This window comes from Lathamus discolor, chromosome 3 (assembly GCF_037157495.1).
Source record: "Lathamus discolor isolate bLatDis1 chromosome 3, bLatDis1.hap1, whole genome shotgun sequence".
Classification (NCBI taxonomy): domain Eukaryota; kingdom Metazoa; phylum Chordata; class Aves; order Psittaciformes; family Psittacidae; genus Lathamus; species Lathamus discolor.
In genome coordinates this window covers 101,299,147-101,326,076 of record NC_088886.1, presented here as the reverse complement: position 1 = coordinate 101,326,076, position 26,930 = coordinate 101,299,147, and the positions used below count along the sequence as shown (strand labels likewise).

The following is a 26,930-nucleotide window of genomic DNA, read 5'->3' as shown; positions in this document are numbered from 1 at the left end:
CACCAATGTTAGATACACTTAAGATTCAGCTGGACAGGGTGGTGGGCCATCTTGTCTAGACTGCTTTTGCAAAGAAAGGTTGGAACAGATGATCCTTGAGATCCCTTCCAATCTGGTATTCTATGATTCTATGATATAAATAAATGCTAGAATATAGAATAATTATTATGGCTTGTGGTGTTGATAATATTCATCAAACTACTCTGAACATTAGCAAAACCCTATGCATTTATTGGTTATGGAACTGACCCCATGATACCATTTCACTGTCATTAAAGTAACAGGTGACAGGAGAACAGTGAAGAAAGGACACAGATCCTTTAATTTTAGCCACAAAACTTCCAACAGCACCACCAGCAGCTATTCTTGTGCAATGAAAGAAAAACTCTTATTAATAATTTTAGTCTCTTCGTCTTCAGCCTACTAATTTTCAACACATTTCCTAAGCACATATTTCTCCTTTATTACAGTTCTCGATCCAACCCAGAGTTAGTCTCCTGTTTCAAAGATGCTGGACCATGCTACCTCATGCTGGCAAAAAGCTTTTAAACAATCATCAATTCAGTATAACATCTACTGTGCTATTACCATAGAAAAGTGTTACTGTTCAAGAATATTTCCTCTGGATCATAATTACAATAAGAATAGGTTCCTACAGGCATAATGAAACAAAATCCTGAAGTTGAAAGATTGTTTAAAACCTTACTGAGGTAGATGTCTGCTGTTTTATTTCAAAAAAACACATCTGAAGTTCATAACATATCTTAAGTTTTAATGGTTTTTATTTTTTTCCTTCCCTAAGCACATTACTACAAAAAAGTAAGGGATATTTTTAAAAGAAAATTGCAATGCCAAACACCTATTGCCATTTGGAGGCAGTTGGAGTGGTTCAGGTCCTGAAGCACACCTGAGATGAGTGTCACAATGCACTTTGTTTTCCATCTTGGTCTTCAGGAGGGAAATTCATATTTGGTTTGCATAAAAGGATGGTACAGAAAATAAACATCTTTATATTATTAATAAATTCTGTTTGAACAATTTGACATAACTGTTTACTGCTTTTCTGTAGCCATCAGTCAGTTAATTGCTGGCAGTGTCCTCACTGTGTAACATAGATAATAGCTACCCACAGCTGGGCCACAGTCTACATAACTGAATTTGAACCTTGAAGAACACTCTACCTTGCTAACTTTGATGTCAGTGCTTATGCAGCTTCACAACACTGCAGACAGGCACTAACTTTACTGGCCAAGTAAGGCTGTTCTCCCACTGCTCAGGATATCTGAACAGGGTATCTAGTTTGATCATTCTCATTCAGATAATTAAAAGAAATGCCAAATGAGAGTAAATTTTAATAAAGTAGACTTTGTAAATTAGAATCAGAGAGACATTCGTGAATAGAAAATATATGCCTTTAATAATCTCTCCGCTGAGTCATATATATGCCTGGTAATGAGGCACAGCCAAATCAAAGGTATTTAGAATGGCTGCAAAGAGAGGCAACAGAGAAAAACAAGATAAAGGACCATTATATGTTTTGTATGTTTAGCTTGATTACCTTACATGTGGTCCCATTCTGAAAACAGAATCCCTCCTTGCAATGGTTGTTCTCACTGCCTGCTAGTTGCAGTGGAAGGAGTAATTGCTTATTATCTATGAAACTGGGGTAACATGCAGTTAGACTTTCAAGACTGAGTTCCTCATCTTTTACATTAAAACAGCTAATGTATGCATATACATATATACATTAAAAAACCAAAAAAAACCAAACAAAACCAAACCAAAAAAAAAAAAAACCCAAACCTATATGCTTGAAACAGAAAATCAAAATGTTGAAACTAAAACAAAAAATATTGCTTAACATTACAGACAGAAAAGCTGACTTAGAATGCAAACTATCACTTAGTCTATGAAAAAGTCTATTATTTTGAAAAAAAAAGAAAAATTACATCTGATTTAAATAGGAAATATTTCTTAATGCACTAAACTAGCTTGTGTTTCCTTTATGTCCAAATTTGGCCTCTCTTTATTTCTAAACTGTTTCCAGAAAACCTGTTACCAATTTTTTGGCATTACTCAAAAATACCTATCAGATGTTCATCAGCTGATGTGTAGTACAGTAACTTCCACTTTCCTACACTAGAGGAAACTGAAGCATCCCAGATGTTACCACCTTTATGGTATTTCCCATCATGTCTGTTGATTCTTTGAGCTCTCCCCATGCAGTGACATGACCAGGAGTCTCCCAGGAGTGTTACCTTGATGGGTGCCTGAGGTCAGAATCTCTACTGAGAGGAAGGGCAAGAGCTGAGCACTGCATGTAGAAGGGTGATTGCATAACTGTTTTCAAATTACTTTGTAGAGAAAATAAGAAAAGACTCTTCCTCACAGCAATATTAATATAACTCCTAACGTACAGTAGGGAAAGCATAATTGTATTTTTAGTTTTTCTGTCAGGTTTATTGATTATTATTATCCATAAATTGTTTGTCTCACATCCCTGTATTTCTACTGGGCATGTTTTGTTTCTCAAAACCTGTATTTTTGACAGCATTAGTCAGGCACACCAAAGTAAAATAATGAATCTTGCTGCTATGCCTTTTCCATCTGTAAATGTCTCCATATAAACTCCTCAGAATGCCTGCAGAAAAATTGCTTTTTGTTAACTTGTGGGATTTTTTTTTAAGTGACTGACAAGAAAAACAGATTCTAATACGCCACAGAGGAAATTAAGACACAGTGAAATCTATATACGCATGTATGCAAGTATATGATTTTGCATATTTTATAATAGTTCCTACAATTTAAAGACAGCGTTTTTATGTAAATGGTTTACAGCAACTAAAAAAAGGAGAACATCTAGATTTTCAGTTGAGCATATTGAGACATAAAAAGTCTGAGATACCCCAGAAGTAAGCCCAGGCATACTTCAGAATAAATATATATCAGGAAGGCAGTAGAACTAGTCCTGATGTGGATCTCAGTAGAGATTCTGTCAATCAAACCAGCATTTAATTCAACAGACTTTGTCAGCTTGCTTAAGTTACAGGCCAGCTGGAGGTCTCTTCCTCACTAATTATTGCATCCCCAGGTTTCTGGGATTACTCACATTAGCTGCCTTTGCTCTTGGTGCAGTACCCCACAGAGCATTGTTCTGCTGCCTGGGTCTATGCCCCATTTAGTTTGTCATCAGGCATTTTGAAATGCCTGCAGAAACTAAAGAAATTCTGGAACTGAAGTCAAATTAACAGTCATCCTAATTTCTATCCTGGAAGCTACTTATAATCCTTTTTTTTTTTGGTGATAGGAAGCATAGAAACACTGCAGAATTTGTAGCAGTAACAGCAGGCAGGATCATAGCTGTACACAAACACATGAATGGCTTTGAGTTTAAGGTATAATTTCTAATGGTGAAGAAGTAGGAAAGAAAGCAATTATTTGCTTTGCTCATTGATTTGGAGAATCATTAAATCCATATATAACCTTTCTAGACTGGACCATGCAATACCTACTGAAGCAAGCCAGAGCTATAGAAGTGAGATATCCTACAGCGATGTTTCAAAATCAGAAATTTATCACCTCGCTTCAACAGGAAATTCCGGCTCTACAGAGCCTTACTGCTGGTCTGATTCTGAACTTCCAGGTCTTGGAAATACTCATAATGAATTCACAGAACAGACAGGATTTCTGAAATAATTAAAAAACAGAGAGGCAGTGGGAACACTGATGTACCTATTTTGTACAACCTACATCTAGAAAGTCAATTCAGCTGCATGAAAGGATATATAATCTTTGCTGCAGCCTGACTGACTACCACAGAGCAATGAGGATTATTAATGTGGGCAGGCTGCAATGGAAGACACAGGAGGGAAGACTGCTGAAGAGATCCTTGCTGCTCCAATTCCTCTTGTACTTCTAGGAGATCCTGCTGACTCTTTTTCTTTGCTTCATAAAGGATGAGAAAACAGGCCATTTTATCCTCAAAATCTGGTATCAATACTCAAAACACCTATCATAAATCTTCCTGTACAGAGACACCAGCAAAATTAGTACAGGTTCTTTAAGTACACTTTGCTCAAAATCTGTGAGAACAAAGATAATCTGGCAGATGGCAGGAACAGTGGTCACGTAAAGATTCTCTCTGAAGTGCTCTAAATGATCAAGAAATAGGCTGTACTTGTGCTCTTCAACTGAAGCCAGAGGATACATATAGTAAGGGCAACTGATATATTTTAAACAATGAAATTTGCTTCCTTATTTTGTTAAGATGAAATATCATAAGGGCAGCTACAGCTCAACCTGTAAATGTGAACTCCTATGACATTTTATAGCCAACATATATATATATAAAGAACATATACATGTTATAAAGAACATATAGAATAAAAAAAAATTGCAGGTGATGCATTTTTTCTTGAACAAGACAAAAAGGAATTAAACATCACAAGCATGCAATTAATGCAAATAAGAAAGAAGACTGCTGCTTTATGCTAGGCAGTGCCAGCAGTCTTCAAGTTAATGGGCTTCACATATGTCAGAGAGGGAATAAATTCAAACCTAATTCTCTCCACCAATATTGACCCCTTCCACCTAGAAAACTTCCCTTAAGATAGAGGCTATTTATTTTCCAAAGCAGAGTCCCTCTGTGGCAGACACAAAGGTTTTAGTGATGGTGGCTTTGACTTTTCACAGATGATTCACCTGCCAGGCGATAATTACTTTCATGTCCTCATCAGACTATCCAATATTGAACTATATTATACTCAACAAATTCCACTGAATGATCACAGCAAGTCAGCAACAGAAAACTATGATTTGCAGGGATGCTGAATATCCCTGCCCCCCTGGCTGGTTCTTCATTGAAGTACCACCCTGAAGCATAAAGGACATCACTACAGAGATGTTGACAAGACAGTCAACATGAGCCAGCAATGTGCATTTGCAGCCCAGAAATCCAGCTATATCTGTGCTGCGTTAAAGGAAATGTGACCAGCAAGTCAAGGGAGATGATTCTTCCCCTGTACTCCTCTCTTGCGATACTCCACCTGTAGTACTGTGTTCAGCTCTGGGGCACCAACATAAAAAGGTCATGGACCTGTCGGAGTCAGTGCAGAGGGGAGCCACAGAGATGATCAGGTGTCTGGAGCACCTCTCCTATGAAGACAAGCTGAGAGAGCTGGGCTTGTTCAGCCTGTAGAAGAGAAGGCTCCAGGGAGATCTTAGAGCAGCTTCCAGTATTTAAACAGGCCTACGAGAAATCTGGAGAGGGACTTTTTACAAGCGCAGGTAGTCATAGGACAAGAGGGAATGACTGAACTGAATGAGTGTAGGTTTAGATCAGATATTACCAAGAAGTTCTTTACTGTGATGGTGGTGAGACACTGGCACAGGTTGCCCTGAGAAGCTGTGACTATCCCATCCTTGGCAGTGTTCAAGGTCAGGCTGGATGGGCCTTTGAGCAGCATGATCTAGTGGAAGGTGTTTCTGCCCATGGCACCAGGGGTTGGAACTAGACGATCTTTAAGGTCCCTTCCAACCCAAAACATTCTTTGACACTATGTTTTGCCTGCATCATAAAACTTATTAAAACAGACCACTATCACTTGGTAAGCTGTCTTGTGAACCTGAAAAATCATAATAAATTATACTGAAAAACTAATGTAATTTCAATAATTGTTCTAAAGCGAAAACTATTTAATGCCTTTAAATTTTCATTAATTTTGAAAAATGCCTTTTTAGCCTAATTTGAACTCCATTCTTTATGAAATCTGACTGTCACCAAAAGCTGAATATATTAACGAAAGATAATCCAATCCATATTTGCCATTTGTTCTCCACTGGATACAATAAAATGACTGTTTTGCACTGAATCCTGAGAATGGAAGAAAAAGAGAAAGATCATGGCATATTGATAATTAAAAAGATTCAACAGAAGTCATCTTGAATAAAGCGTTATGATGACGGAAAGTCATGGCTGACATAGAACGGATAATGCACAGAAGTCTTACAATACCACCCACAGGCAAATATATAGAAATACATAAATAATGAAAACATATACGTAAACATCTCCCTTTCTTAGATTTAACACTAGGCATTTCTCTATATTTTTTCCCCTTTTTTTATTAAATCAAACCATAGCTGAAATAACATGGTTACAGATCTCGGAACAATTTATCTTATCTTTGCCCAAACCCTCCATTGAGATTCAAAAACAGAAACAGAGAGGAAACCAATATTGATTTGAATTCTACTCTGTCATATTGATTTGTGGAATGAATAGCATCCATTTAATCTCTCAGTTCACTGTACATGTTTTGTTCTATTAAGAAGTTGTGGTTAGGCAGCAAAGAGCCAGACTGCACACAGGGTCACACTGAATTGCTTCCAGAAACAGACGAGATCATGGCTTCCATGGAGGGAAATGATCATCCTCCACAGAGAAGAACTTCCAGTGTGCAGGATGCAATACAAAAGTGAGGACCATGTAAGGTGGGCATGAATCTGGTGGATGCATAAGAGGAAGAGAAACAGTCTCAGAGAGCAAGAGCCTGACGTAAGAGATTCATCTTGAGAATAAGAGACTGGATATTTCATTTTAATTAAGAAAGTCACTGAAATGTCCTGTAATGAGTGCCACACTACACTAGCAGACTCTGTGGGCTGTACCCTAGATTCACTCTTTAATTTTAAGCCAGCTCAGCCAGCAAATCTGTGTTTTCTGCTTCACTGGTTACTGTGTCCCTATTTGTGTTAAAAAAAAAAAAACTCTAGATGCTGAATGTCCTTTCAGTGAGTCTATCAAGGAGAAGTCCTTCTCTGAACAATCACAAACCTATCAGCATTACTGAAAACTAATAACAAAATTTCAGTGCACTTCCCTCATGCTCATAAAGTACTTTGTGCTCTCTTTTGCCCACGCTCACCCTAATAAAACCATGGAGTAACACTTATTTCTCTTTAAAATTTCTAGAGAAATTACCTTGTAATATCACTAAGGCAGTTCAGAAAACCTACTAAGAAATAGTTTACTCCCAATTATTTATTTTAAAACAGAGGGAAAAGGAAACAAACAAACAAACAAAAGCAGACAAACCTTCAGATTCAACTCCAGAAGTGTGCCACTCTGCCCTCAAGTTTGAACTGTGAGCAGCAGTGTTTGTTATACCTAGCCTGAAAAACACACCTTACACCAAAACACTATTCCTCCCTATCTTAACAAACATCCTGGAGAAGTCCCAGTACTAAGTGTTCTCAAAACTTAGATTTTGATTGCATTTTTCTGTTAGGATGGCAAAACTACAACAACATGGTTTATGTATTACACCATGATAATAATATTAATTAAGTTAACTACCTGGTCAACTCTCAGTATAACAAATCCATAGCTTCCAGGTGCTACATAAGTGTAAGCAGCTACAGTGACCTTGAGTTGGATGGCATTTTGAATGACAGTATAGAGAATGAGAGCTCAGTTTAGATTCAATACAGCTCAGACAGCAATCTTACAAAGTATCTACTAACTTATGCCTTACCATATAATCTATGGCAGAATAAATTGCACATAAAGCTTTAAGAAAATTATAGATAGTGCTAGAACTACTCCAACTGAAATACTCCCATACCATTAAATACCACCTATGCTTTTAGTTCCTGGATATTAGCTTGTTTTTCATCCATGTAAGCAACTGCCAATTCTTGTACCTGTCTAGGGCTACTTCCTAGTAAGGCTCCAAGGACTAAGTTGCCTATCTGCCCAAGGCCTGTATTTGGAAAGCTTTGGCCTGTTTTGTTAAAGAATACCTATTTTTGCACTCTGTCAACCTTCTGTGTATTTAGATAACAGTCCTTACTCAAAAACAAAAAACAAGTGCCCAAGAACTGGTATCAGCCAGATACCATCCCTAGATCATATCATCTCAACTATTTTAAAACATACCTACTTCTCTCATAGCACTGTAACCAAATTTCATGAATGGATAGAATTTTAAGAATTGAAGACTTTACAATGAGCAATGCAGGGAGATATAGCAGTTAAGCTGCTGAAACCAACAGTTCACATGACAGGTTGGTAAAGTCACCAGTATGTTAGTTAATGACATAACACAAAACAGTCATCGCCACTCTCACCATAGACAAGTTACCCCAGAAAACAGCACATGTAGTAGAAAGGATTTTCCTCCCCACTTGTTTTCCCAAGGTTTTGTGATGGTAAGAGAAACAGTAGGACCAGGCAAGATGGCACAGAAACTTCAGACACAACAGGAACATCTGCAAATGCTGTCCTGAGTAAAGCACTAACCTTTCAGTGGTATTCCAATTGAGAGGAATTTAGTGCTATAAGCATGCAAGCCCTTTTTCTTCTCCTTAATTGTCATGTTCAGGGAAACTCATAACTGATGTCATATTTAACTATTTTTATGCTCCTTTATTTCCTAGAAGAAAGTCTGTATCTGGCTACCTGCTTTGGTCAATAATGAGCAGCAGCATATTTCTCCTTTACTCTTCGACTATAACAGAGAGACCCTGGATTTTTTTTTAATTTCTTTTTAATTGTTTTTACTCTTCATTACATCTGCTTTCCAACAAAACCCAATACCTGCAAGTTCTTCAGACCTCATCAAAAAGCTCTATGGGACTTTGCAGCCCACCTTTTCGTAAAAAAGATGTTGTGAGTGAGGCAGATGTTGGCAGGCTTGGAGCTGGTTTACTACATTAAAGAAGTACACTGTTTCAAAGAGATATACTTCCTGCATTTGAAGAATTACATGATCATCCTTCATCCAGTGATCTCAAAGCATAGTACAAAAATTAAAAATTAATATGGAAAGAGAGTTATACCACTGAGTTTTTCATGGCATCTAAATTCATAGGCAAAATACTCTATAAAACCCTAATGAACTTAAAGCATGCAATCAGACGCTTTTGCAACTTTCAATTTCACGACAGGTATATAGTTGTTCATATGATAATTTTGACTGCAAAGGTGATTTGGCCACTTAAGATATCAGGCTTCAGCTCTTCTACACGACACTTCTGTCTGGTTTACACTGTACTAACAGGATGCTTTCTGAGCCTGCCCTGTCTTCATGAAGTAAAAGCTGCATTTATGGTCACTGTCAGCAAAGTACACCTCTTCCTTATGATAGTCTACTCACCGTTTCAGGTCCAGTTGTCATTTCAGGTTATTAACTTTTTTTCAAGATCTGCATGACCTGGAATCCAGCCACCTAAATCACCTCTATCCCATTTTCTGTTCAGTCTACTGGCAGCTACATATTTTACTTAAAATAACTAAGGCATGCCTTCCTAGGGAAAACAGGGTGATTTATCTGACAGATTCAACCTCCGGAAATCATTCCAAATAATCTCCATCAAAAGTAGATTTTGGTGAGTTTTAGTATTCAAGGGGTCTGTGGTGTTGTGCAATTTTCTGCCCTTTAGGTCTAAGTGGATTTCAAATGTGTTGTTAAATTTAATAGCTATTTCAGCCTATGGGAACATCAACAACTCATTTTTAAAATATTGACAGTATTTTTAATTATTATTGTATTCTGCTCATGTACCGCTTTTATCCTGGAAAATCTGAAAATGTATGTGTATATTACTATATATTGCTTAAAGAAATATATTTTGTTATCAACATACAACTGAACAATGTGTCTTGTTAGCAACCACATTGTGTGGGAGCTCTATCATATGTTTGAATATCACACTCATTAACATACTAAGAATAGACATACTATAATCCAATAGCTTGCCACATAGATGCCATGCTCAAAAAGTATATTCAGTGTTGAGAGCTATTATCTATGCCTGATACTGTCTCCATTTCGGTAAAAGGATTTTGTCTCAAAATGGAAAACAAGTTTTATTTTGTGACACCTGTGTATTTACCCAAGTATATGAATTCATTCATTCCTATAGCAAGAGGTATCATGGTACTGGAGAGGCCTAATTCCTTCCTTGACACGGGCTCTCATTGATTTTCGATTGTACCTATTTAAGGTAAAACTTAGTGTTTTCCATGTGGTCTGAAAACAGAAAGTCCTTAATTTAAAGACAGTTCTGCCAGCAACTGGAACACCAGCAGGCAATCTCTGCCAAGTACTGTTATTTCAGTGAATTCGTCAATGCAAAGAGGTTTAATCAGTACTCTAATGCCCTCTTGCATGTATCTTTCCAAAACTGTAAGCTGAGGAATGAAGGTTATTCTTTTTTTAAGTATAATGAAATTAAAGAATCAAACCAAAGTCAGATAGTTTGTGGCACTTTGTGACACAGAAGTTCTTCATGTCCCTCATTTTGGCTGACCACTAAGATATCTTACCACTAAACTTGTCTCTTGAAAACCTGCATGTGAGAGGGTTTACTGGTATACAGTATTATAACCTGGCACAGAGTGGCAGAAATAACAGCAAAAATAGAAAGGGATTTTTTATTAACTTCTATTCCTGATGCTTATTTTAATAGAACTAAACAGACACAGTGAAATTTTGTCATTTTTTCTGGACAATGAGATAGCATGACCAAATACATTAACTACTTGTATTTAAACATCCACTTTTTGACATATCAAATATATCAGAGCATATGAAGACAACCTAGTTATCCTGGGTTTTAAAATTACTGCTGAAATAAATTACTTCATAAAATATGCTTGGAACCTACATATATTTGCAGTTTAGCAAATTATATAAAACAACTATGATTAGAAGAATTAAATGTATTTCAAACACTAAGGAAACTCTGCATGTTCTCCCTCAACATATAGTCCTTGCAACTCTCCATGACACTAAAATCATGCTACAAAAGAAGATATGTTAGAACACCTTAGTTCATGTATTTATGAAAACAAGATGACATCTATTTGATTTTTTAATTAAAATAACTAAGCTTGTATTTTGGCATTATCATTGATATCTTTCTAAGTGATTTTACTAAACAGACAGTATGCTAAAAATGCTAGTCTGACACTCAGCAGAAAGTTCTTCTGGTTTTGGTGCGATTTTTAATCAAATATATTTTCTAGGACAGGAAATTAAACAAACAAAAAAAAAAAAAGAAGACAGACTGTCCCTCTTTCTTGGAGTAGTGGGCTTATAGCCTTTGTTCAAGACTGATGCTGTGCAAAGAGAATAGCAAATAATCTGTCTTTGGATTTCCAAAAAGGTAAAAAGAATTTCTGAAGAATTCTCATTAAAAAAAAAATATATAAAAAAAGAAATTATGAAGAACTTTCAAATACTTCTATTTTCTTTGGTGTTAAGCTCAGAAAATCTTGACCTGTTTCCCAATGGAAACACATTTTGCTTCATAGCATGGACACTTGAGTACAGAATTCTTCATGAGCTGAGCTACAGAAAGGGGCTTTCTCTTCATCACATTCTGAATACTTTCCTAGGATCCATCAATTAATTACAGGCATTTTTTGATGACTCCATAATTAAAGACATAACTGTTTTTAGAACACTGATTTTAACACTCTTAACATTACAATTTTATGCAATATTGCATACGTGTTAAAAGAGGAATGTTATACCCAAGACTCATTACAATCTGGTAAGTATGACATAGCATGTGACTTAGGAATTAAATAGAATTTCTAAACATACAGGCAGCTTTGCATGTGGGCTGTGAAAAATTCAGCAGCATCCTAATGTCTGTAGATATGTTGGCCCTGCTCACAACAGATATGCCTGATTTTTAAAATCTAGCCTCAAGCTTCATGCTGTGAAAATGTCATATAAACAGATGAACAGTCTTCAAAACAGGAAGACCAGCATGATCTTATGCTTGGAGGAATTCCAACCAAAAATTTGCAAGACATCCCTTTTACTCGGGGTTGACTCTGGTATAATTTGCAAACACATACAGCAAATACAATTAACAGTTTACACAAAATCATAGGTCCCATTGGCAACGCTTTCCAAAACATAAAAGAAGTTGAAAACCCCAAACTTGAAAAGAACTATGTAACACGTATTTGCAACAAAAAATGCATTTGAAACTTGCTTACCTACTTTTCAGTATAATGAGCTATAATTTTCAATGAATGCATCAAATATTTCAATTACAAAACCAAACAAAATACTAACAATAAAAAAACAATTGGGCAAACGGGGACTTCCCCCTTCCCTTCAGAAAAAACACGTAAGTTCATCATGTTTCTTCTCTAGTATTCTTCCACAGTTTAAAACTTGATCATAGTCATTTCCTGTCCGTTCAGCTGTATTTTTCACCATGAATAATTCAATTTATGGAATTTGCAAGGAATGCATTTACTTTTACTCCTCACATCCATCTTGTACAGAAAATTACAACTAAAAGTTCAAGGAGGTTTATTATTTTAATAAAATATTCCAGATTTTTCTGCAGTTTGACACAATGTATTTATAGGGTGAATTGCAATGCTGTTTTTACAAATTATTCTACCATGACAATCAACTGAAGCAGAAAGTTCAACCAACTGTAAACATGTGGAAATTGTATTTTACCTAGAATGAGAAGACTATTAGCACTTTGTTTTGCAAGGTTAGAGAGGACCTTTAGTGATAACAGGTAGCCAATACTTCTTATATTTCAGCTGAAAAACACTTTGGCAACCCAGATTAAACTAAATTACTATATCCAAGTGCATGTTTATGAAGTGCTCAAACAGGAAGCAGGCATCTGTTCTGCAGCTAATCTCAAGCAATATAGTTATGCAGTTTTCCTTATGAGTAAAACTGATTAAATTACAGCAGTAACCACCTAAGATAGTTGTCTTCAGTATATACCTTTTAGTGGCATATGATGTGACTTGATAATATTCTTGCAGATGAAAGCACTTAACACTGCATACACCTAAAAATACAGTTCCCTTCTGCAATGAATAAGCAGCACAGGATTTCTCATCATGATAATTATGAGATTCTGTCTAAAAGTAAGAATCCAAATTAAAGCACCCTATCAGAACTGAAAAATATGGTTTCAGCAACTGTGTAACATCAGAAAACTACTTACAGTGACTTCTGCAATCTGCCTCAGAAGTGCTGCAGGAAACAAGTATGACTGTTTATGAAGCTGCTGATATTTCAAGAAAATCTAATTTAAAAAATTAAAACATACCAACTGACAGAACTGAATAGCCAATGGTAAACACTATCATTTTGAACAGAATGTTTTTTATGAAATACAGCATGTGTGTAAACCATTAATTCTGCCTTCATTACAGCCAGTTTGGGAAAGAGTTGCCGATTGCTTCATAAAAAAATATGATCCCTGTCATAAAATAAACTAAATAACAACATAATTTCACACTTACAGAAGATCTTCCTGCCAAGAAGAAGGTAATCATAAAGCTCCTTACAGGTGTTCTCTAGCTAAGCTTAATCACATTCCTACAAGGGCAGTTAGTTGTTATAGTGTTCTTTGCATACATGGTCAAACGAGAGAGTTTTACACCTCAGGAGCTCACTGTGGGTTAGTGAGTTTCTAGGAACACCACCCTGGAGTCCCAACTCCCTGATTTTTGCTCTTGCAGCTGGATCATTAAACTATTATATTGTGCAAAATCCACCCAAGTGTAGAAACGTAAGAAATATGAAGCAGCTCAGATGTTCTGAAAGTTATAGCAAGGCTTTCAGTAGTATGAACTGATAATACAGATGGTCAATATGGAGGGAATTGATATAGTCTTGAGCTCCTTTCCAAATTCATGCCCCTTGTATTGTGGAAGTGGGACATAGTTCTCCACTGACAATTCCAAATGAGCTCTGAAGGTATGGTCTGTCATACAATTAGGAATATTCAGTTTTTAATACTATGATTCATTCAATATCTTAATAACAGCTAAATGTTTTTGCTAAAGTTGGGTATTTTGGGGGTTGCTTGTTTGTTTGTTTTTTTCTTTATCAGACTTCAAAACGTTGTACAAAGCAGGCAAGTATCCTCAACTCCATGATACAGACGGGGACAGTAAGCCAATGAAGCAAAGGGTCATAATGATCGTTCCCCCAGCCATTAGTTATTGCTAGTGCTGGGAATGAACCAAAGGCTCAGGAAGCTTAAGGCAGAAGACATAAAAATGTAAACATACAAGAGATCTCTATGCATCGGGGCGGGGGGGGGGGGGGGGGTGAGGGTGGGGAAGAGAGATGTCATAAAGAACTAATAAACAAGAATTTTAAAATAAAAATAATAATAATTTTAAAAGCACACTGGTAACTTTAATTCAGAGGAAGACTGTTCAAAGATGAGCAACCCAGCAGTTAAGTCTGGTAATGAATTTGATGCATGCACCCTTAGCATGGCGGGTGGACATAAGAGATGAAATAAGAAGAAAGGGTTTTTTACCCACTACAAATGCAAATCAAAAAATCTCAAAGGGTTTTGAATATAATAGGTGATTAGTCTCATGCCTTCTGCTCCATATGCTTCACCTGAACAGTTTATAACACTTTTCCTTTTTTTTTTTTTTTTTCAGAGTTCTACTTCCTTTGTGTTTCTTTCATTCTTTCTTTAAACATTAGTGTGGCATCAGCCACAAGGGTTTGGGTTTTATATATACATACATACACACAAACACAGATAGCCAGGTTTCTATTTTTAAAGGTGTTTACAGATATTAGGAACATAAATCATACTGAATATCATCAAATAATAGGCACTTAAGCTTTTTCAGCTTCTCTCACAATCTTTTGTCAATTTTCAAACACCCTGAGTCACCAAACTGATCTCTCTTTTAAGCATGAATACACCATGCTTTTTCAAACTCTACATGCACACAGTGAATAGAAGGCAATCATCTGAGCTTTTTGTAAAACAAGGTAGTATACTTTAAGGGACATACCTTGTTCTTTTATGTTTAAACCAAAGAAATTAGAGCATTTTCTTAAGTTTCCCTTTCACCAGAGTACATCCAAACAAAGGAAGAAGAAAACACACGCACAAAATACGCAAAGGCCACTATCAGCCTTTACCACAAAAATATGTTGTTAGACTTGTGGAATAAAGGAGAAGGCATATTCAGCTAGTAAATACATATATTTACTTGCAGTCATAACTCAGTCACAGCTAGTGGAAACAGCAATTGTCTGCAGAAAGACCAGATCTCATGGTAGCTGTGAAAATCCAAGATGTGTTACTATCTTAGACATTCTCCTAGGAGTCTTTCTGGTGAAATGATCCCTGAGAAAGTAATTTTACCTATTTCTTTGCTTTGTCATTCCTTTTCAGTGGTATTTTAGGCTGTCTCCAGTTCACACATCTGGATTCTGTCTCATTTCAGTCAGTGTGCTCCACATACCAAAGTAAGTGCTTCTGTATATATGCTACCATATTCAAAATGTGTATTAGAAGAAAAAGTAATAATGTGTACTCACACATCGTAATTTCCCTTTAAGGCCTCAAATCTGTTCTGAGTGGTAATCATGCCAATTTTACTGAAAGGTAAATTGAAGCATAAAGCGATTATGTGACTTACTCAAAGTTACTTGGGAATTCTGTAAAAAAATGGAATCAAACTCAAACATCCCATGGCATCCATCTGCTAGGGATAACCCAGCACAGAAAGGACACTCATGCTTTCCTGTAGTGGCAACTGGAAACAGAGTAGGATAGTCCACAGCACCTCGCAAAGCACCAGATATTTCTGTTTTGCATACTTGCGCACAAAGTGAGGTGGATACTTCTGCTCATGAAATATAATTGCTTCCTAGATCTTCTCAGCCAATACCATTTTATTAAGCAGGCAGCACTGTTTTCAAAATTAAAATAATTTTTCATCACTCAGGTAGTGCTTAGAACTTAGAACTCCTCATTTGCAAAAGAAATCTAGAAATGAAAGTGCACTAAGAAATAGCCTTTTCTGGTCCTTACAATAAAGGAGGGTTTCTAGCCAGCCTGAAGTCTTCAGAGACATTTTTCTGGCAACACAAGTTTTTTCAGTTATATACCCTGAAGTTTTATGCATTTTAAACACTTCTTTTCTTTCTGTTGAATTTCTAATAGACATTAGAAGCTTTTGGCTCCATGTCCAGAATCCTCATACCAAATTAGACTCAGAAAGAATTTCAGGTTTAGCTGCTTAAGATGATAATGTAAACACAAGTTCTTTGCTTAGTTTTCCATTTAGACTCATGTAATTCAGGTGAATCAAAAGAGAACTAAGAAAACAATGGTCAGATAAGAAAATAAAAAGTAAAAAAATTTAATTCTTCATGGAATCTTCTTTGATCAGTTCTGCTAATCAAACCTATAGGTTTGATCACCTATAGGTCCTATATAAAATATAGGACCTATTGACTATAACATCTGTATTTCAACCTGTTCTAAAGTTCAGGGGCATTTTATAGCTTGGGCTCCAGATGGAACTTCACTGTTCAATTGAGAGTTTTAGGTATTTTTGAAGCATCCCCTCTGCATGAACATATTCAAGGTAGCCTCAGCCCACAACAATTTATGTTAGTAATCCCATGGAATTACTTTAACTGGCTTCTAATCCCTAACCATTGATAGGTCATCCTTTACACTATATAGCATTATCCATTCGGGAAATTACCTTCTCTTGAGTTTTTTATATTTATTTATCTCAAATTCTTGCAGCAGCTATACTTGAAACATTCGTGTGTGTTTAAGTAATTTATATTCTCATTTAGCTTCCTTACTAAGTGCCAGCTTTATCAACTATATCTTAATTAAAAATAAAATACAGGAGCAGAATTGTGTAAACTTCACTATTAAGTTCACGGTATTGTTATGGCACTGCATCAGTACTGCACATGTGGAAACAACTTGCAGGACTCCTGACTAGCAATATAAAATTAGCTTTCAAGATTTAACTGTGTAAGATGTTAGAAAATATTTCTCTTACAGTAAATTTATTCTGGAGTGTAGCACTAATTCATTCTTAAAGAACAACATTTTCTCCTGTGAAGTAGAATGTGTATTACTTAAGGAAAAGAGAGAAAGAAGAAGCATATCTTTACCCTCCGCACATCTTTGCCAAATGTTTCGCTGTAGCTAGTGCCCAGTATTTCAAATTGAACATAGGGGTTGGCGCCATCTTCTCTGAACTCCATAACACCAGTAAGCCCAGTTATATGGCCCTAAGGAAATAAGTTTCAGAAATTTTAAAATAGAACAGATTTGCCTTTATAAACACTCCAGCAAACTCAAATGTGGCAATTCAATGTTCTTCAATAGCTCACATGCAGCACCGGACACAAGCAATTTTTTTTTTAGAAAAATATTTTAGAAAATTACTTTTGGAAGAAAGCCATCAGGTCTTCATCATTCACAGGGACAGACCTCAAAAAAGAGGAGAAGGACCCTGGTCAACCATAAGACAACAGCCCTTTCAGTGTAATTGAGGGCAGGAGGTTCAGTTCTGGGACTGAATACGAAGGCAAAAAGCCCAAAACAGAGTATGCCTGCTGTGCTCCCAAGAAAGCCATGAAGAAAATCTAAAATTTAAGTATTATTAAAATCTCTCTGTGAAAGTACCACAGAGTTTGATTCTGGGTTTGTAGCAAAGCAGCTTGAAACAACACAAAATTTTGAATTAATTTAGCAACAAAGGACGGTGTCACTGGGAATGGTCAGATCATAACATAACACTTGACCAAACTGCATCATTTACTAGAAGAAAACTATCTCATCAATATATATGGGGAAACAGGGGTTTTCTTCTGAATAATTGCTAAAGGTAGCATAGTAAAAAATTAGTATTTTTTCACTAGCATTTATGATCAAATAACATTCATACAGGAAGCTACCATGCATCTGCAAAGCCACAGTACTGTCCATATTTAAGTAATTCAACATGCTGCAAGACAATGTAACTGTTAGTGACAACTTAGCTAAATCAGATTGCTTTTGCTCTGGGCCTAACTTATGAAGCTAGTTGAGCTGTAGTAAATGGAACATTAAGTCCTAAATGTTTCTGTTGGTTGGCCCCTCGAGCTCCTTAATTTTTCTTGGAGAAATTACTAAAATGCAAGCGTACATCAATTTCTATGACTATTCCTAACCACACTATCTTCCCAAAAGGTAGCTATGAGAACAAAAGTAGAACATACACCATTGGAGCAACACTGCAGTGTTTCTAATTTGTTTGTCATAAATCATTCATTTAATAGCTGTAGATCATTCCTGGTACTTGTTAATTACTTGTAATAATTCAAATAAAATTTCAATAAAGGTTAAAAACTTCTTGAAAAGCTAATCTCAAGTAGGAATATAGCACCTCTTTCAATTGCTCACACAACTATGGTGTGTCTGTTCTCACCTTCTTAATAGTCTCTAACATGGATCGTCCTCCATTCCAAGGTTTGGTGGATTTCCTCATGCAGTTCAAACTTGCCATGCTGTGCCATTTTCTGTCCTCCAGTTTTCTGTGGAAAGCATTGGCCAGCATGAGCACACTGTCATACAGGTACAGGTTGGAAACCTGCAAACAATAATAAGAATGAGCCTCATTGTTCATTTAAGCATCCTTTTGAAGAAACTGTAAACAAATCCAAAAAAAGATAGAAGTAGAAACTAAAAGCTGGATATGTTTGATATGTTCAACAGTCAAGGCAATTGAGGCAAATACCAGAGCTCACTCCCACCTTCTTTCCTGCCTGGCACGTGAGTCCTTCCGGCCAAGGGACGCTAGCACACTTGCATTGCCTGTGCATTACCAGCACCGCTGCAATGCAATGTTATAAAGACATAAGAGAACAGACTTCAAATATAAACTCAAGCTATAGAAGGAGTACATCTATTTATCAATAAAAGACAAAGATTGCTACTTTGCCAGTCCTTTCAACAAGGAAAAGAAGAAAGAATGGAATTAAGTTCTTATTCTTTTTGAGTCATTTCCTTGGTAATTTCTGGCACAACAAAATATAATGCTAATGCAGCTGTTCAGAACAGAGGGAGATGAAATTACAGTATTACTTTGGTCTTATCTCTCTCCACCAAATATACAGGACACTGGTTACTATTCTGCTTTCTCTGCAGCTATTGATTTTAGCCTCCTTATTCTTCAATTTACACGCAAAATAAAGAGAACAATAATTGATGAAAGGCTCTAGTAAGAGCAACACGCTAGTAATGCTCAACTAAGTATTTTTCAAACCAAGGCACACAATGCAAGATCGGATCTTTGACATGCAGTGGTATCCACTGCAATTAGTAAAACATTAGCAACAAAAGTTGGCTGAGAGAAGCGAGTTGAAAAAAATAATTAGATAACATCCACCTGTTTCTGGAGTTTACGAACAGCCTTCTTCAAACCTATGCATAGATGCAGGGGTATTGATTTACTCTTTACCAGACTCAAACCTCAGTTAGAATCAGTTGCCAGATACAGCTTTTTTATTATTAAAAAGATATTCTAGCTGAAGCTTTTACTCACAGTGATCCATGGATTTACCATTTATCTTTTGGATTTCTCTAATTCAACACAGAAAATGTTGCCTAGAGACCAGGAAGGGGCTACACTTGGAAGTTAATACAGCTGCATACTTCCTATAAAAATGTCACTCAGCTGTGAAACCTTAAGCTATATTCCTATATTACTGTGGCATCACTGGCTCCAAGTAAATTTCTGCTATTTTGAGATCCTAATCTTCAGAAACAAAATGTTCCACATTTCATAATCTGGAAAGCAATACAAATTGAGAAACTAGGCACTCTGAAATATCTTCTAGCAGAAGTAATACAGAACAAAATATGTAAAAAGAGAAATGTATTTTGAAAGAATTAAAAATAGGAAGAAAATAAAAAAAAATAAAAAGAAGTTGAGGATACCCATTTGTTTAAGGGACTAAATATAAAAAGGGTTTGTAAAATGAAAATAATACAAAACCTATGAAAGAATATCACTGAGATATTCTCCCATCTGGCGTTGCCATCTACTCTCCCTTCTTTTCTTTCAGCCTTCCTGAACAAGCAGTCCACATTCACTATATTTACTATTTAATCCAGTGAAACCTTTACGTTTTAAAAGAGTTTCCAAATCAGCTACTTTCCAGATTTCCTCTCTTTTCAAGAAGGACAAGTAGTTAAAGAGTTAATAGGAGTCCCAGAAACTAAGTCTCTTTCAGTCAGCTGCATTTGTCTCCCTACTCTGCAGATATTTTCCAAACAACTTTCAAATAAAGACACCAAGCAAATCCTTATTCAACAGGGCACTTTTCTGTGTTAAGCTACTCTCTGGGGTGGGGGTGGGGGAACCAAAACAAGAGCCCAGCCCACAAAATAAACCACCCCAAACCACATACCACAAAACCCACTTGTTTAGAATTAGATTTTATGTGCGTAAGGAAAAATGCCATTTCTTATGTGCTTTCATGATCCTTTCTGCTTCCTGCTGAATATGATTTTATACCCTCACTTACTGACAACTCATTGTCTGCTGCCACCACAAATCAGAAATGCTTTTCATTTTCTTGGTTTGGCACAGTTCTTCAATTCTAGAAAATTGCAGCCTCAGTTCCCCAAAACAGCTTGCCTGATTTGTTAGCAGAGCTCTAGGGCAAAATATAAGATGCACTTGGGTACACTGCTTTCCTTCTTTTTTTTTTTTTTTATGCTTTTAGAGAAACAGCCACAGTTCTGCATGTATAATTGACTGAAAGCTTGAGAAAACTGCTTTTGAGAATCTACATGACCATGCATCCAAGTCAAATTACTCTTATGCTGTAGAGCAAAACAAAACAATATTGTGTTTATCAATCTAATCCTCATAATTCAGTTAGACCTATGACAGATTTTGTATCACTATTGTTTCATGATTTCCTTTTGAAAGAATAATATAAACTGACAGCAAGGAAAGGTCTGCACAAGAGGAGTTTCCCACTATTTACGTCCTTCTGTCATACATCTGGAGATATATACCAAGGCGGAAGAAAATGTTGCACAGAACACAGCAAGTCAATTTTTGCCACAGAAAGAATATTTTGCAAGTCCTGTTGTACACTTATCCATACAGTATTTTGCAAAATATAGTATTTTGCCACTCTAGTTCTGTTCTACTGAGAGAATTGTTAAGAAAAAAAAAAAAAAGACTATATGGTACTTTTTAATCAGCAAAATTAATTTTTTCATATAATCACACTCTATTTACTCTAGTAAAAATTACATGCTTGCATTACTACATTTTATCCCCTACTCACTGAAGAGTTACTATCCTACAGAAAAGAGTATGTTGAATTTTATTTAGGCAATCAACACTTCTTTTTTAGAATAAAAAACACGTAAGCTAGGAAGAAAACAGCAGCCTAACCTACAGAACCAAGGCTATATTTGTAATATTAAGAAAATCAATTATCTTTTTTTTAATACTTTATTTGTTCAGTCTACTAATTAAGGCATAAGTTAACACAAAATATAGAAGTCCACCCTACTAAGGGCAGAACCCTTTGAAACTTACAATGCATGACTCAAAGTATCCGGTTTTACACAGTGATTAAAATTCAGAATGTAGACAGTGAGTTTGTTTTAAACAAGAGAAAGAAGGGCATTCACATGATAGCATTGTTTTGGTAGTCCACTAGGTCAAGAATCACTTCTTTGAAGTACAAAAAACAAATAAGAACAACCAAAAATATTCTGGTAACTTAAAAAATAATGTCCTTTTGATCACTCACAGCATGCAGAGCAAAATTCAGCTCCTGAACATCCATAATAGCACGGATTGAATGTCTTTACCTAATCCCAAATGGAAACTAGCTTTACGCTGGAAAACAGAGTTTTGGAACCAGGTCTAATATGATGCCTAAGTAGCGTTGTGTGAGTGTAGCTGAAGAGTTGATTCCTTCAATACTTACAGGAAGATATATTATTAAATTACTGGGAAGTATATTTTTTACCTTATTTTTTCCTAATTCCTTTCTGAGGTAGAAAAATAAGAATATTTAAATACCTCAGAGACACTTTTCTCCTCAAGACAGTATTAACTTTCTATCTAAATTCACTACTATGTATGTATTCCCTTGTAGAAAAAAGTTACTTACAACAAGCCACAGAAATTCTGGCCCAGTCACACAGTAAATCCAGGGCTATAATAATTTTCTTTATTTTCTATTATATTCCTTTTAATACAGCAAAATGTTTGTGTATGTACTACATTGTATTTCCAACATGAGTTTGCTATAACCTCAAGAATATCAATACTGTGAAAAGAAAAAGAGGTCAGTGGACAAAGCCTGTATGCTCTTGTTACTGCAACTGCACACATATTTTAATTTTCAGCTATCAAACTCCCTCTGAATATAGACTTACCACTGAAAGGGAATTTGTGAGATACCCCAAGGAATTAGCTCTACTCTCCACCATTGCTGTCAGAGGCATGAGAATATAGTAAATATAAAAATCAGTCTTCAGGTAGCATTCACAATTAGTAGCAAAGCAAGACAGAAATAAAGGCAAGGGAATGTATTTGCCTACTTTGGGTTTTCCAAGCTCTGAAGCAATTTTTATTTCCCCCATTTATATATTCACAGGGGGAACAGAAAAGAGGATATATATCTGCCTGCTCTTTCACCAATATATTCAAGAGCATGCCCTGTACATGAGTAATTTTAATCATGTTTTGGTATACCTTCTGCAAATTATTCCAAACTTTATGAAGATTTATTTTGCAATAAATTAAAAATCCACCATACACTATTAGACCAGAGCAGAAACTTTGAATGACAGTGGAAATCTCACCCTATCACATGATTAAATGTCATTTTATACAAGTTTTTATGTGAAATTCATGAGGTTTTCCAGAGTGAACTTATATATAACTTTTGAAGTTATATATAAAGATAGCTTTTCACTCCTTCAGAGGCACTAATTATAGACAAGTGCTCTTCTGGAAAGACCAGCAAGCCACAAAGACTGACCTCAACTTCTGAGTTGCTAGCAGTGCCAGAAGTCTAGCCAGAGAGGACCACTGAAGAGACCAGCTGGGAAGACAAGCTGACACCCAGAGGCCACTGCTTCGAAAACTCATTCCCAAGCCGGGCATCTGTACCTCACTGCTGCCAAAATCACCCTCTGAGAGGCCACAGCAGTCAGCTCCAAGGATGAAGCAGATGGAAGAGGAGCATAGACCAAATGCAGCCTGCCAGCATCAGAAACACTTGCTGCCTGGGGAGTGATATCGTTGTGCTTGCATATGCATACACCACCGTGCCCTGAAACTGTGTTTCAACTTTCAAAGTTCAAGTACTGCCAAACGCAGTTATGAGCTTGTGTCTCTAATGACAGAACGCATCTTAGTAGGAGCAGTGAAAATTAATGGTTTACTTATGGTACGATGCTGTGCTTACAAGGATATTTTTAGAGTGCAGAGACTGAAAATTTGAACTATTTAATTTTCTTAAATTAGTTTCATACAATGATAGAATGGTTTGGGTTGGAAAGGACCTTAATGATTCTCTAGTTCCAACCACCAGTGCATTGGGCAGAGACACCTTCCACTAGACCAGGTTGCTCAAAGCCTCATCCAACCCGGCCTTGAACACTTCCAGGGATGGGGCAGCCACAGCTTCTCAGGGCAACCTGTGCCAATGTCTCACCACTCTCAGTAAAAATCTTCTTCCTTAGATCTAATCTAAATCTGCCCTCCTCAAGTTTATAACCATTCCCTGTTGTCCTATCATTACATGTGATAGGACACATCCTAGCCTGTATTTACACTCTTGCAAAAATTCCCTCTCCAGCTTTCCTATAGGCCCCCTTTAGGTAATAGAAGCTGATCCTAAGGTCCCACTGGAGCCTTCTCTTCTTCAGGCTGAACAAGACCAACTCTCTCAGCCTGCCTCAATAGAAGAAGTGCTTGAGCCTTCTGATCATTTTCCTGGCCCTCCTCTGGGCTCACTCAAGCAGGTACATGTCCTTCTTGTGTTGGGGGCCCCAGAGCTGAATGCAGTACTCCACAAAGGGTCTCACAAGAGCAGAATAGAAGAGAATCAGCTTCCTTAAGACAGTCACAAACCTGACCTTCTCCTACAGCAGATGGTTCTTTATTCTCCTAGTCCCTGCATTTGTCTTCTGCAACTTGGGAGTTGCGGATGGAGCACTTGGTGGTGAAGACCAAGGCAAAAAAGTCACTGAGTACCTCAGCCTTCTTCCATGTTCTGGGTAACTAGGTCTCCTGTTTCCTTCCATAGAGGGACCACATTTTCCCAAGTCTTCCTTTTATCAACAATGTACCTATAGATGCTTTTCTTGTTACCCTTGACATCGCTGGCCAGATTTAATTCTATCAAGGCTTTAACTTTCCTAACCTGATCCTTGGCTGCTTGAACAATTTCTCTGTATTCCTCCCAGGCTACCCATCCTTGCTTCCACCCTCTGTAGGCTTCCTTTTTGTGTTGGAGTTCTTCCAAGAGTTCCTTGTTCATCTACAGAGGCCATATGGCATTCTTGCCTGACTTCCTCTTTGTCGGGATGCATCACTCCTGAGCTTGGAGGAGGTGATCCTTGAATATTAACCAGCTTTTTGGGGCCCGTCTTCCCTCCAGGGCTCTATGCCATGGTACTCTACTCAGCAGATCCCTGAAGACGCCAAAGTCTGCTCTCCTGAAGTCCAGGGTAGCAAGCTTGGTGTTCTCACTGCTCTAAGAATCTTGGCAAGCCTATGACTGAAGATGCTCTTCCCCTTCTCTGACAGATGGGCCCATCAGCTCCCAGCAGACCTGTTTTCTCAGAGTCCCATGGCCTAAGTAGCCAAGCCTCCGGCTATGGCACCAGTCCCTTAACCACCTGTTGATTCACGAGATTTGACTGGCCCCTTCAAACCCCCTTCCCTTTGAGCAGAAGGACTGATGAAGGAACTACCTGTGATCCAGGGTCCCTTACTGCTGCTCCCAGGGCTCTGTAATCCTTTTAGATACTCGTCAGGCTGCTTCTGGATGTATCACTGGTCCCCACATGAAACAAAAGCCACAGATATAGTAATCGGTGGACTGTAGGAGGCTTGGTAGTCTCTCAGTGACATCCCTGATACAACCCCCTGGTGAGCAGAACACCTCTCTAGAGAGTGCATCAGGTCAGCAAATGGGTGCGTCCCTACCTCTCGGAAGAGAGTCACCTACTACCATCACCCTTTGCCTTTTCTTAGTGGCGCTGGTTGTTATACAGGGTCAGAGGATCAGCTGCCTTACTCAGCTCCAGCTTCTGTCCTGATGTGATGGGTCTTTCCTCTCTAGTCTGCAGAGCAGTGAAGCAGTTCTGGAAGGACACCTCAGGCTTCAGGTGAAGTCTCTTCCTCCTGTGGGTCCTTGCTGTTGCAATATTCAACTCTTCTGCATTCTGACCCTCCTCCCTTATGTGTGTGCCAGTAGGGGAGGTTTTGGCTGCTTGGCTGTGGGCGGTGGGTCCACTGCAGACTGTGCTTGGAACCAGCTATCTAACTCCCTCTCAGCCTCCCTGATGTTACCTAGCCTTCTTACTGCCTCCTGCAGCTCAGCCTACTTGCTGCGGGAGGTCCTCCACCTGGGCACACCTTCTGCAGAGGCAGGTCTGCTGCCTGTCCCTGCTCCAGGAGAAAGGTCTGGGAAATTCCTGCAGTCTGGAGTCTGCACTACAGCCTCTCCCTGCAGCAGCTCCATGTGGGTGGGGGCATCAGCCGCCACCAGGGCAGCTGGTGCTGAGCCTCCAGCTGCAGCTGCAGCTTTTGCTCTCAGAGAAGCTCCTGCCATTCTGTCTTGACGGTCAGGTACGATGGGTGCCCCTGATCCGTGTAGATGGTTACAGAATGGCGTCTGGTTGCTGGGTTGTGTGTCCCTCAAGTCTCCACTCGGCCAGTGGAATGGCCCTCCTTTTAAGGGCCCTCCTTTTAAGTGCCCTCCCATACAAACCACTGACTGCTTGCTGCAAGCCGCCCTGTTTGCCTGCTGTGCTCACAGCTCTCCCTAGGGCTGCCCTTTGTGGGAGTGGGGGGTGGCTGCCACAGCTCCTGGCCTGGCCCCCGCTTAATCAGCCTGTCTCATTTGCAGAGCCCGTTGTGAGACTTTGTGTGAATGCCTTTAAATGCATGCTTTGCTACTCACGGAGAACAAAATCACAGCCAGCAGTCTGGCATTCATGCGAAAACCAGAGTCAAAAAACAAACATTCACTGAAGACTCAAATGTCAACTTCAAACTTCCAAAGGGCTATTTATTAACACTGAGGTAAATGAAAGCCTGAATAAAATTTTCCAAAAAGCACAGAAAAACAGTCCTCAATTGTATATTCATTCAAGCCTTCCGACAGTAAGGAATCTAACTAGTGTATTATTTAGTGCTTTGCCCATTCTAGTTTTAAGTACCTCAAACAATGAGGCCTCTGAAGATTTCTTTGGAAGACTGCACTCTCAGAATCCGAGGTTTTAAATGATCAACAGCTTTTGTTTCCTTTTTATTTTTTTCTATTTTTACTGAGTTGCACGTCACACCACTTTTCCCTACCCTCAGTTTTTATTCTATGAATTTTCACTGTCCTTCAGCTATTTGAGTATCATAAGTGTTTTCTTATTATAACATGCTAACATTAATACTGTTATATGTATTAATATACATAACATTAATAATCACAGGCCTTGATTGCCCAAGCTTGTTAGTTGCAGTTTGCTTACTAAACATCTCAAGAATTTGGCACAGCTAACACTAACTGTCCAGAGAAAGTCTAGCAGAAGATATTTGATAAAGAAAACTGAACACAACCAAGACTCAGGTAGGAGCACAAGAGGTAGTATTGGAATTGCAAAGCAGAGTATAAGATTATAACTTTACCCTCCCTCATTTACAAATAAATATGTGTGCAAATTAGGTTTCAGAGGCAGTAAAAAATGAAAAACAGAGGCACTGACCCTTTTTTCTAGCCACCGCTGTCCAATGCCTGATAAAGCACTGAACAAATATTCAACGAAATAATGACACGAATAGAGAACTCCAGCAGTTAAAAAAGGTAGTTTGAGCA

General features: G+C 37.7%; 1 protein-coding gene across 3 annotated transcripts in view; it reads right to left on the bottom strand.

The window, feature by feature from the left end:
• Positions 1-26,930, bottom strand: part of GRID1 (glutamate ionotropic receptor delta type subunit 1) — a 539,323-nt gene that overhangs the window by 77,766 nt on the left and 434,627 nt on the right. For all 3 annotated transcript variants that reach the window (XM_065670830.1, XM_065670832.1, XM_065670833.1), the window contains 2 exons: positions 18,272-18,433; positions 16,971-17,090 (listed from right to left, as the gene is read on the bottom strand). In XM_065670830.1, the coding sequence (XP_065526902.1) occupies positions 16,971-17,090; positions 18,272-18,433 (282 nt within the window). The remainder of the gene's footprint in view (positions 1-16,970; positions 17,091-18,271; positions 18,434-26,930) is intronic.